This window comes from Cricetulus griseus (genome assembly GCF_003668045.3).
Source record: "Cricetulus griseus strain 17A/GY chromosome 1 unlocalized genomic scaffold, alternate assembly CriGri-PICRH-1.0 chr1_1, whole genome shotgun sequence".
Classification (NCBI taxonomy): domain Eukaryota; kingdom Metazoa; phylum Chordata; class Mammalia; order Rodentia; family Cricetidae; genus Cricetulus; species Cricetulus griseus.
In genome coordinates, this window is record NW_023276807.1 from 101,024,723 (window position 1) to 101,037,531 (window position 12,809).

At 47.9% G+C, this 12,809-nt stretch overlaps 1 protein-coding gene and 1 pseudogene across 2 annotated transcripts in view; one reads left to right on the forward strand and one right to left on the reverse strand.

Annotated features, from left to right (window-relative positions):
- The first annotated feature begins 572 nt into the window (after positions 1 to 572).
- Positions 573 to 12,809, forward strand: part of Osbp2 (oxysterol binding protein 2) — a 144,645-nt gene continuing 132,408 nt past the window's right edge. For both annotated transcript variants that reach the window (XM_035452725.1, XM_027387292.2), the window contains exon 1: positions 573 to 1,186. In XM_035452725.1, coding sequence (XP_035308616.1) covers positions 573 to 1,186 — 614 coding nt within the window. The remainder of the gene's footprint in view (positions 1,187 to 12,809) is intronic.
- LOC113832235 lies at positions 4,009 to 4,515 on the reverse strand (annotated as a pseudogene).

The following is a 12,809-nucleotide window of genomic DNA, read 5'->3' on the forward strand; positions in this document are numbered from 1 at the left end:
CTGCTCTGGTCCCCGACAAAATGTATCACAGAGCTCTCTAGTTAATAACTCAATGATACCCACTGAGCATCTACTATGCCAAACGTGCCTCAGATGCACCATCTTATTACAGCCTCATTATGCAGATGAGCAAAAGGAAGCTTATGGAGTGGCTACAGTTTGTGCAGCTAGGGATTGGGCCCTGGCTGGATTTCCCTAGATCTGACTCCCAGAGCCTGAGATTTGATGTCTAAAACCCACCGCTCTCCAGAGCTGTGCAAGTGCACCTCGTGGTCTTCATTCACCATTGTTCCCCTAGCGCCTGGCACAGGCGGGACAACAGCCCTGGGTGGGAGCCTGAAGCGTGGGGTGCCTTCCACGTTGCCTGCCCAGTTCTTGGCCCATGGTTCCATGTGAGCCTGGGCAGTGGAGGAACCCACGCGCCCCGGGTCCGCCCCACTCACGTGAGGGCCCCACCCGTCCCGCCCACTCCTCTACCGACCCCGCCCTGCCCAGCCCTCCGATCAGCCCCGCCCACTCCCTTCCCGCCCCGCCCCCACTCCGTTCTCGGCCGCGCTCGGGTCCACAGCTCTATGGGGAAAGCGGCCGCTCCGACCCGAGGCGGCGGCTGCGCTGGCCGCTCCCGCGGGCTCTCGTCGCTGTTCACGGTTGTCCCCTGCCTGTCCTGCCACACGGCGGCGCCGGGCATGAACTCTTCTACATCCGGCTCAGGGCCGGAGCCCAAGCCTCAGCTCCAGCCTGTGCAGGCACCAGAGCGGGAGTTGCTAGATGAACAGGTGTGCAAGCCAGGTTTTGATCCGGTGCCGAGATCCGAACCTGAGTCCCAGACAACCTCTGTGGCAGGGCCCTCAGGGGCTGGGCAGGAATCGGAGCTACAGGGCTTGTGCCAGGATTCAGAGGCGGGCCCAAGAGTAGGGGCTGGGCCCTTCACCCAAACCACACCGGAGCAGCTGCCTCTGGGGTCAACAGCGGGGACCGTGCCCAGGTCGGGGCCAAAGCCTCAGGCCCTTCAGCGACAAGGACAAGCGAAGACTTCTGCAGGAAGTCCAGGTCCAGGGATTGGTCTCCCAATGGTCTCTCCACCTCTGGACAGCTACAAGGGCTGGCTTCTCAAGTGGACTAACTACCTGAAGGGCTATCAGCGCCGCTGGTTCGTGCTGGGCAATGGCCTGCTGTCCTACTACAGGTACGGAAGTGCCGGGGTGTGGGGGATCTGGGAAATCGGAGGTTGAAGGGTGGCGATGGCGGCTTTGACTGTGGTGTGTCTCTACAGCCCTTCTGAAATATTTGGAAGCATGAACTCCTGTAGAAGTAATACCTGTGGAACTGGCCTCTGGCAAGCTTGACTTTAAAGAGTGAATGGGGAGATGGAGTGGAGGCGTGAACTAGGTCCTCAATTCCCCTCCTGTTGTGGTAGTTGTGGTGCCTAGGAGGACAGCCATAGCCAGCCCTGTGAAGTCCTTGCTGTTTCTGGTTCCTTGCATTAGGAATGGAGGGAGATAGTTACTCAACTCCACACTTAGGGTCGACTCTTGGGAAGGGCTGCTGTTTCCTCCTCAGGTAGTTCTCAGTTTGTTTCCTACCTTTGCCGTCACCTGCTGGTTTTCAGACCTTGGAGTAGACTAGCAGACCCACAGATGTATCAGTGTGCTCCCTTTGAGAATCCAAGCTGATGTCCTGTGCAGGTGGACAATTTTACTGTTAATTTCCCGATTCCAGAAGCAGCCTGGGTTAGAGAGTTGCAGTCCAGCAGAGACATAGCTAACCCTACCTCCCACTAATTCTGATTTGAAGGGTACCTTCCCTACAGCTTCCTTTCCTTTCACACTAAATGTTTCCTGGGAATTTAAGCTTTGAGATCTCAGGTCACTCTAGACCAGTGGTTCTCAACTTAGTGGGGTTGCTGCAACAATGCCATAGAATCCCTCTTGCAGTAGGCCTGAGGAAAGGGATGGCTTTTCCAAAAGCTCCTGAGTAAGGACTGTGATATTGGCCAGGGTCACACTCCAGGGCCCTCCTCTGTACTGTTGTGGACATAGTTCCCACCATGCTGTTTGTTGGAGCTCAAGTTACCCTGAGTCACTTTGCTCTGCCAATACTTCAGGTCCTTGTCACAAGGGTTTAGACTGTTCTTTCCAGCCCTTTGGAGACCAAGTACCTAGTTTAGAGACTAGCAAAGTATGCCATGGCTGAGAATTTTTTGCTCCACTGGTTAAATGTGGTCCTTGCACCTCCCAGTGGAGGACAAAGCCAAGATGAGTCTTAATGTGTCCTCCTCACATAGTGTCTTGGTGTCCTTTGACCCCCTCAGCTGTGACCCAGAACACACTGTCCTTAGAGTTAGCATTCCAACCAACAGGATCTCCTTTCTAGATGCTATTTTTAATCTATCTTAACATACACTTCAGTTATGCAATATTTCACCCAGATATGCCATGGCAGGGACCTTCAGTGAATTGCTGAATTACTTTCCGTTTGGAGGCAAGGGGCCTAATGTCAGCTTTGGACCACACAGTTCACTTCATGGTGCATTCATTCATTTCATCCCTCTAGCCAAGATGGGAGGTAGATTTCAATAGCATCGCCTCACACATGTGGGCATTCTGAGGCCCGAGAGGAGGACATGCGTAGCTTTGTCATCTGGTCACTTGCCTGGAGATTCTTCTTTGGGCCACTTGGACTCACAGCTCTTTAGTGGTCTCACCCCTTGAGAACCAACTCGTCTGGGAGCTTGCACACTAAGAAATGTTAGTTTTTAGAAAACTGTCCTGAAATGTGAGGTTGTCAAGTGTCTGCTCCATGACTGTACCAAGGCATGGTCACCCTGGGGTCCAGCTGCTACTATGTTGTCTGTGTTTGGCAGGTGTGTTAAACTGTAGAAGTCAAGGTAGGATGTAGGGCCTCGCCTCATGCTGGTTGGTTTTGTTTGCATTCGAAAAGTGAAGGTTTCTCATTCTTGCTTCTTCCTATGACGTTGTATAAACCATTGGCATTCGAAGGTAATCTTAGGATGCGATTCTCTTGGCCATACAAAATGGTCATAATGAATGTTTTACTGAAGTCAGGGGATGTACCCTGGGCATCATGTTATCAGTGAGGGCTGTGATGTTTAATGTTACCATTCTGGTTCAGACAGTCATGCTTGCCCATGTATAGTGTCTAAATAAGGTTGGATTTGGCTAAAGAATATATTCTAAAGAATTAGTTAATTGCTGCTCATTTATTTATTTATTTGGTGAGGGGGAAGGCATGCTTGCTCTGACACCTATGTGGAGGTCAGAGGGTGATTGTCGGGAGATAGTTCTTTCCGTCCACCATGTGGGTTCAGGGGATTGACCTCAGATTACCAGGCTTGGCAGCAGGACCTTCACCTACTGAGCCACCTTGCTGGTGCCGTTTTAGCTACTTTTTAAAAAATTACATACTTAGATTAGTTTTATGTATGAGTGTTTTACATGTATATATGTCTATTCACCATATGCTTGCCTGGTACCCTTGGAGGTCAGAAAAGGGCATTAGAGCCCCTGGAACTGGAGTGATGGATGGCTATGTGGGTGCTGGGAGTTGGACCCCAGTCCTCTGCAAGAACAGCTGGTGCAGCCACTGCCCTTAACACTGCAATTAAATCCTCATATAAAAGGGGAGGGGGAGCATCCCAAAAAATTAAGATAAAATCAATTTCCCTCTAAAAATGTAAAATAAAAACACCCCTATTCCTGCAGTTAACCCTGACAGCTACTTTTATTCTTAGTGCTTTATACCTAAATCATGATGCAAAAAGAAACAAAAACAGAGCTTTTAAACATTTCACAGCAATCCAGATGATGAGCTAGCCTTTTGCTCATGCTTCTAGCAGTGAATCAGGACAAGACAGATTTGCTAATGTGCATTTCATCACCAAAGAACTGAAGATGCCTCATCTTTTATTTTGAACTGTTTTTATTAAATGCAAACAAAGAAGAAGGCAGTCTTGGAGGACAGAAGTGACACACGCTTGGTCAGATTGACTTACATATTACTCATCGTGTGGATCCTGGTCCATGCTCCTGCTTTTGTGGTTTGGGTTTTGTTGGTCTTCCACAGCTCTGCTCCATCACCTGCTGATTAATCATCTGTTTTAGGAGCACTTAACAAAGGGACCAATAGCAGAATTGTGTAGATCTTCAGTGCTGGGGATCGCTTACCTTTCAAAACCTCTAAAAGTATTCTTCCCAATTTAACTAAATTAGTATGCTAATTTATGGCCACAAAATATGCTTCAGGTGCCTCCATTGGGTATTCCGGAAGGAACTGTTCAACTTCAAAAGTCTCTGCCCAAAAGAGGAAATCCTGGGGACCAGCAATGAGCACATAAAAATAAGGGGTGCTGCTCTCATCGGGCTTGGCTTTAATGCCAGGGACTGGTTCTGCCAGCAAATGTTGGCTTTCCCTATGGGCCTGTGAGGCAGCCTGGCCATCCTGCCAGTCTGCTTTTTGCCTCACAGTGCCTAGGCCAACAGATGGGTGCAGTGACATTCATGCTACCAGGCGTCACAGGATGCTGCTTTTAAATGCTATCACTTGTAAGCAGTGTTTCTGGGAGGTATAGATCACTGTACACAGTTCTTTCTAACAATGTGTTAAGACATAGTAAGATGGAGGAGGAGATAATCCCCATTGCCTGGCACCCTTAGCTGTGTCTGTTCAGACAGCACCCAGTAATACAGTTTCATATTCCATTTGTGCTGTTAGTTCCCATTTTAAGCATTTTATTCCTAGTTCTTGTCTCACGGGGAGCATACATGAAATTAGGGAAGAATTCATAATGGCACAGAATTTTCAAAGGTGTTTATCCCAATAAGTCATCATAGAGAAATAAAATTCCCAACGTGACCTTTCTCACATCAGGGAAGTTGATGAGGTGAGGCAGGATTCTGTGTAGTATGCCAGTCACTTTTTGTAGTGGAACCAGTTTGTTTCCATTGTTCCATTGTTCCATTAAGAAACAAACTAATGACATTTGTTTCTTAGGGGATGAGAAACAGGAGCGTTTAAAAGTGTTTTTATTGCCCATTCTGATCTATGCTCAGGAATGGGTAAGTCAGTTATCAGGGAAGACCTTAGTCTAGATCTTAGAGAAAAAAGATGGCGGTCAAGCGAGAGCAAGACTTCAATTAAAATCCTCCGCTGGAGACCACTGCACATTTGAGGAGCTGGGCCCATTTCAGAGGGGGGCCAGGTAACAAAAATGACTCACTGGGCATTTTGGCCCCCAGATGGGTTACTATCCCCCCTGTGAGCTCAGCTTTCCAGAGCCAACTCTGGGTGTCACTTTACTAATATTTAATTGATGAAAGGTGGGAAAACAAAAGCCCTTCTGAAGCAAAATGCCTCCAAAATGTGAAGTGGGGCCTGCGCGTCTGTGGGTTAAGGCATTGAGGCCCCTCCAGGAGGTGTGCCGATCATGTTAGATTTGGCTTGAATTTGAAATGCTCAGGAGGCTGAAATGGAAAGCACAGACAATGACAATGAGGACTGTTGCAAAGAATGGTAAACAGACCAGGAGGGTTTTGGAGGTATGCTGTGCATGCTGACTTTTTTAACTTGTTCTGGTGACATGAACTGTAGTTTTCCCCATGACACCTCTTCTGAACCTTCCTCTTTCCATGAATAGCTGAAAATCTGAGTCATGCTTGTTGCCTCCTCCCTCCTCATTCTATACCAGATGGAATTTCCAAGCCTATGTGTCTCTCCTGTAGTCCCTGTCTCTGCCCTGATGCCACATTGTGGCTTTGGTCTGCTTTCTGCCTAATTAGTGCCCTGGCTTCCAACCACTGTTGTGGTTGGTCCCTCCCTGCTGAGGTGCAGGTTCCCCCGACCCAGTGGCTCTGGGGTTGTAGAAGGAAGCACATCCCTGCATTGAACCTCTCTGAAATGCCTGTGATGGCTTCTGGCAACACCAAGGAATCTTCCTTCTCTAAGAACTTACAGGGTGTGTCTGTGGGCATCTCAAGACAACTGTGCCACGAGGACACAGTGGACACAGTGGGCAAGCTCAGCATCTTCTTCCTGGTATGGTGCTTTGCCACCATGATTGTACTGTAGCTTGGGGTTAGTCTATGAGTGGCTGAGGGGATAAATGGATGAATGAGAGCTGCCTGTGAATTGATGGATTTTTTAAAAAAGCAAGTGTGTTTCTTAATTTGTTTTCTTTGTGAAACGTGGTTTATTGAAATAAGATTGAGCAGATACAGTGGAGAATGCAGGCTTGAGCCAGGAGTGTTGGAAAAGTGACAGGAAACACGGATACAATATGCCAACAGGCTCAAATGTGTTGTAATGGGTGGCTCAATGAACTTACAGCTTATTTTTGTGTGGTCCATTGTTTCAGAGAATGTTATATTTTATTTGTGTGTATGTGCAGGTGCTTGTGGGAGCCAGAAGAGGTGTCAGATCACCTGGAGCTAAAGTTACAGACAATTGTGAGACTGATGTGAGTGCGGGAACTGAACTCTGGTCCTCTTCAAGAATAGCAAGTACTGTTAACCACTGAGCCCCCTCTGCAGTCCCTGGCCCATTGGTATTTCTACAGAGTTGTGTAGGATGATGTGTCACTTTGCAAATTTGGCCATGGATAGAGGAATGAAAGCAAAAATAAAGTTTTATAAAGGATGTTTCTCATAAGCTTATAGCTCTTCAAACTAGCCATGTGGGCTTGTTTGCCTTCTGTGTTACATATGAGAAACCCTCTGGGAATCAGACCACAGGCGGGAATGAGGCCTCTACTCTCCATTACTCTCGGATAATCAGACCTTCCTTTCACCTGTGTTTTCAGTAAAGGTGCGTGTCTTTGCCTTCCTCAGGAGCAGCACCAGGACTCAACCCTGCAGATGTCTCCCTGACTCACATTCTCCCTGGGCTCTTGGGTCCAAGTCTAACCCCAGGTTTGATGAATCGTTAGGAGAATTCAGTAAGATGCAGTATACAGTTAGCCTTACGGTAAAACTGTGCACCAGAAGGATGCCAATCAGAAAAGAACGGGGGAAAGACATATGGGCTGAAGTTCAGGGAATGCACGCCTGTGGTGCAGGCTTCTAGGGACTCAGTGGCGTTGCACAAGACACATCTAGTTCTCCAGTAATACTTGACAACATGTGCGAAATACTGCCACCACAGGAGGCTCATTTCTTATGCCAAGGTTTTGCTGTGGGCTGATCATATGGAAGCCCCCGTCCAGCATGTGCCTAAATTCCAGATTCCTGTAACAAGAGCAGATCTCCAACATACACCACATTGTACAGACAGTGTGAGTATCATTGTCATCTAAGGAATGGCAGGAAGCACCCCAAAATCCAAAGCTCCCAGACTCCAATCCAGGGCTTGTCTTAGAAGCAGGTCCTTGGAAGGATGAGGAGCCTCAAGTCTGTGCATCTCTGTCCTCCTCCTTATAGACCTCAGTGACGTTGGTCATGGTGAGGGTTAACCCTCACTCTGCTTCAAGGACAGGGAATGCTTGGCTTGAGTGATGGGATGTGCTCTTCTTGTTTCTGACCAGATCGAGCCACATGCCAGTTGTATTAGTGACTCTTTCATTTATATGACCAAAAGCAACTTATAGAAGGAAGAATTTATTTTGGCTTATGGTTCCAGGAGAGTCCATACTCCTGTGTGTGTGTGTGTGTGTGTGTGTGTGTGTGTGTGTGTGTGTGTGTGTGTGTGTATGTGTGTGTGTGTGTACACGGGGACAACATGGCAGCAAGAGTGGGATATTGGCTCATTACATCTTTATTTACACACAGGAAAAGGAAAGGACAAACTGGAGGCTATAAACTTTCAAGTGACATGCTCCTTCAGCAAGGCTCCTTATCCTAAAAATTCCATAACTTCCCCAAGCAGCATCACCAACTGGGGGCCCAGTGATCAAATATATGGGCCTATGGGGGGCATTTCTCCCAGAACCAGCCTTCCAGAGTCTGTGCATGGTCTAGTCTGTAGCTCTCTGTCTGCCCCTCCCCCTCCCCCCAAAACAAAAGCAAAAAACAAGGAAGGATAAGAAGGAGAGAGGGAAAGATGGAGGGAAGGGGAGAGAAAGGGAATAAAGATCGTGAGGTCCTGCGAACAAGGCCAGTGCCTGTTGATCTCAAGGGGGAAAACAGCAGGGAAATGGCTGTGCTGGAAACTGACACGTGAGGAAACAGCCCTGAACTGAACTGGCACCTTGGTGTGTCTGAAATCAGACACCAGATGTCACTGCACAGAGCTCTGGCTTCGGGAGTCTCAGAGTCACACTGGCTCTTTTTCTTTTGTACGTGATGCTTCCCCATGTCTCCATTAAAAAAACAACAACAAAACACCTTCGTGAATTCTGATCCCTTAGCAATGTTTTGCCCCTGGCTCCTCCTGGGTCACAGCCCTACACGTTTCACACGGATTTGACTCCTACCCTTTGACCGCATTGCTGGGCCACTGCCTGAAACAGAGAAAGGGGCAAATGGCCCTGCAGAGTGGCATGGGACACTGTCACATTGTGTTGTCCTTTGATGGTGCTGCTCTGATTCGGGGTATGGCTTCCCTGAGTTCATCAGGTACATATAGTACTCACTGCTCTTGTCAGCTGCCCACTCCCACTCCTCCTGAGCCTGCCTTGCCTCACTACCCACCCCCCAAAACCACATTCCTTTTCTTATTCTCCTAGGAACTTCACAGAAGCCATTGCCTAAGATGGAGGGTGTGCAGTTATTGACAACCTTGATCTGACAGAATACCTGGATGTTATTGGGTTGGATCCAGAGCATGGATGAACCATGCTCTGGATGCCCTTCCATGTAGTGGTATTTGGCTATGCACACTGTTAGGTAGGTGTGGGCTTCCTCCTCCCCACCAGAGCTGAGGCTGTGCCTTCACCATGTAGCGTCCTCTGGGATCGTACTTAGTAGGCTCTCAAATGTCAGAAGTGCTTTATTGAGAACACACTTCATGGCTTAGCAGACCACTTGAACAATAGAGTATGTGCTTAGCATGTGTGATGCCCTGGGTTCTATCTCCAGGATAAGAAAGCAATCAAGCAAGGTGTGCTTGATTGTATCCTGCAATATTGATCTTTTATGCTTTAAAGACCCAACATACAGGGGCTGAGGGGATGGGGTGCCTTGGAGATCTGTGTGCACAGCCTCAAGGTGCCCAGGGAGCCTTGGGGACCCTCCTTTGCTTCTGTGTGTCCCCTTTACTCCGGTGCCTTCAAACCCAGCTTCACAGGTTCCCTTCAGGGCTGGGCTCTGGTAACTGAAAGTGGGAAGCTGGTCCTGGAGGCCTCACGGGAGACTTGCTGCTCCTCTGTGGTCAGACACTTGCCAAACACTGCCGTGGCCAAGGGCAGGCTTATCTGTCATCCATTGTCTAGAACAGCAGCTGGTGTAGCTGAGCATGCCTGTAATCTTAGCACGTGGAGGCAGAGGGAGTGGGACCATGAGTTTGCCTAAAAAAGACAAGGGTCTCAGTTGTGGCTCAGTGATAAGGAGCTTGCTTTCCTGAGGCCAATCTTCAGCACCATAACATAAAGCTAACTATTTCAATTCATTCTACTTTAATCTTATTTTTTAAAGAGAAGAGGTCTTGCCATGTTCTCAAAGCTGTCCTTGTATGCCAGGGTGCAAACAATCCTCCTGCTCAGTCTCTTGAGAGGCTACAACTACAGGCATATGCCTGTGTTCCCACCTTATCTCAATTATTATTATTACTTTAGATCGTTTTATGTGTATAGGTGTTCTGCCTCCATGTTTGTCTGTGCAATGTGCATGCAGTGCCTGTAGAGGCCACACGAGGGCGTCAGTTCCCCCTAGAACTGGAATTACAGATGGTTGAGAGCTACCATGTGGTTGCTGGGAGCCAAACCCAGGACCTCTGAGAGAGCAGTCAGTGCTTTTAAGCTCGGAACCATCTCTCTAGCTCCCCTTATCTTTGTTATTTTGAAGTGTGCCTATCAGTGGTGTTGGCTGCCATCACACTGTGGTGACATGATCTCCAGAGTTTTTTTATCTTGCAAGTCTGAAGTGTATGCTCACTGAACAGCTCTTCCTGTCCCCCTGTCCTCAGGCCCTGTGGGTTTCACAGATCTGAGTGCTTTGGTTATTTTGTAAGAATGGAATAATAAAACTCTTGTCTCTTTGTAGCTTATTTTACTCAGCACAGTTTTGAGGTTCATCCTTATAACATATGGCAATCTTCCTCTCTTTTTATGAGTCTGAGTAATAAATACTCCATTGTAAGAATGTACCACATTTGGTCATGGACACTTGGTGTGATGGCTAGTGTTTGTCTGTTTGTTTGGTCAGCTTGACACAAGCTAGGGTCGTCTGGGAAGACGGAACTTCATTGAGAAAATGCTTCCATCAGATTAGCCGGTGGGAGTTGGTGTGGCTTTTTGTTTGTTTGTTTGTTTTGATTAGTGATTGATATGGAAGGGACCAGCCCACCATGGATGGTGCCATCTTTGGGCAGGTGGTTGTGGGTTATATAAGAAATCTGACAAAGCAAGCCATGGGGAACAGGCTGGTAAGCAGTGTCCCTCCATGGTTCTGCTTCAGTTCCTGCTTCCATGTCCTTGCCCTGACTTCCTGATGGACTGTGAACTGAAACAAACCCATTTCTGGCTAAGTTGTTTTAGTCATGGTGTTTATCACAGCACTAGGAGCCTAATGAGGACACATGGGCTGCTTTCCTCTCTTGGAAACTGTGGAAGTGATGCACTGAGCAGCTGTAAAGATATCCCAAGACCAGTGTTCAAGCCCTTTGGTTCTGTACATGTACCAGAAGCAGGATTGCTGTATTATATGGTTGTTCCATTTTTCTCTTTCTTTTTTGTTTTTTCTAGACAGGGCTTCTCTGTGTAAAAGTCCTGGTTGTCCTGGAATTTGCTTTGTAAACCAGACTGGCTTTGAACTCACAGAGATCTGCCTCCTGATTCTGGGATTAAAGACGAGCGCTACCACTGTCCAGCCCATTTTTTGTTTTTTGAGGAACCTCCATCCATACTGGTTTCCAAACAGTTGCACCGTTTTATATTCCTATCCAAAGCCTCTGACTTTTCCACATCCTTGCCAACACTTGTTATTTTGTAGGTCCCCTCTATTTGCCCCCCCCGTGTGTTTTGATTTAATTTTTAATTATTTGTCTTTGTATATCTCCGTGTGTGAGTATGTGCATATGTGTTGCCTATAGACCAGCCCCTGGAGTTGGAGTTGGAGGTTGTTGTAAGCTACTTGATGTTGGTGCTGGGAAATGAACTCTGCAAGTGCTCATAACTGCTGAGCTACCTCTCCAGCCCCAGCTTTCCTGTTTCTGATGCCACTGTGGAGTGATATGTCACTGTGGTTTTAATTTGCATTCTATGATTATCAGTGACACTTGGGACCTTTTCATGCACTTATTGATAATTTCTATGTAATTTTAGAGAGATACATATCTTGTAACCTTTTTATTTGTACGTGGTACTTGAACTCAGGGCAATGCTGTACCATGGATCTATCTCCTTAGCCTCTTAAACACACACACACACACACACACACACACACACACACACACACACACACACACGTTTTTAAATTAAGGGACAGAGTCTTACTAAGTCACCCAGCCTGACCTTGTACTTGCTGTGCAGCCAGGCAGCCCTTGACTTACCACCCTCTTGTCTTGGCCTCCTGAGTAGTTGGGATTACAAGCCTGTGCCACCAGGCTAGCCTTTTTGCTAACTCTTAAAATGAGTTGTTTGTAATTGCTGGTGTGCAGGATGGCAGCCTCTATGGGTTTGTGGTCTGAGGATGTTTCCCCTCTCTTTGGTGGTGTCTGCAAGTTTTTGTGCACTGTAGCCCATCTGTCTGCTTCCTTTTGCTGCTTCTGTATTACATCCTGGAAAGGCCAAGTCTCAAGCCAGCCCTTTCCCTCGGCATTTCCTTCTAAGAATTTTAGTTTTAGTTCTTAAATTTAGGTTTTTACTCCATTTCAAGTGGACAACAAAATTTTGGAAGCCTTGGGACTAGAATGCAGGGCTTTAAGCTTATGCTGTCCCCCTGAGCCATACTCTGCAGGTGATCAGATAAGGCCCAAGACCCTCCCCCCACCGTGGGGGTGTCCAGGGTGCCAGCGTTGTTGGTTGACAGGTTCCTCCTTTCCCTGTTTAGTGTTCCTGGTGCTCTCACATTGGAGGTCCTTTGACCCACATGGGGTAGAGAGTTAAGTCTCCTGAAAAGCACCACACTGGTTAGAACTGGGCACTGCTGACATCAGGCTCTGCTGAGCCTTTGTCACATGCAGAGGTGGTGGTGCTGGTGGGGTGTGAATCCAAGGAGACAGATCTCTGAGGTCCCTTCTCAAACCTTAATCTCTTTCATACGTGTGTGGGTGTGCGCTTGTGCATGTGGAGGCCCGAGGTTGACCTCAAGTGTCAGTGAACGTAGAACTCACCAACTCAATCTAGCAAGTCAGCTTGCTTGCTCTCAGGACCCATGTGTCCACTTTGGGCCACCATGTAAGTGGGTGCTGGCGGGATCTGAACTCTGGCTCAAACACTGTGCAGCAGGAACTTTACCCCCATCCCAATCTCTTTTCATGAGATTTAGCAGCCCCCCTTTTAAGCGCTGGAAACCAAATCCAGGGCCATGCATTTGATGGGCAAGTTTTCTCCAGTCAGCCACATCTGTACCCCTCCTGAGAACTACATGCAGGCGGCAGCCTGTGAGAAGGTGGGTGACATCAGAGGTAGACTCCTGAGCCCTTGGAAGGTCTCCAAGAGGCTCTCACTTGGCACTTTGCGTGGCTTAGCATCTCCCTTTTTG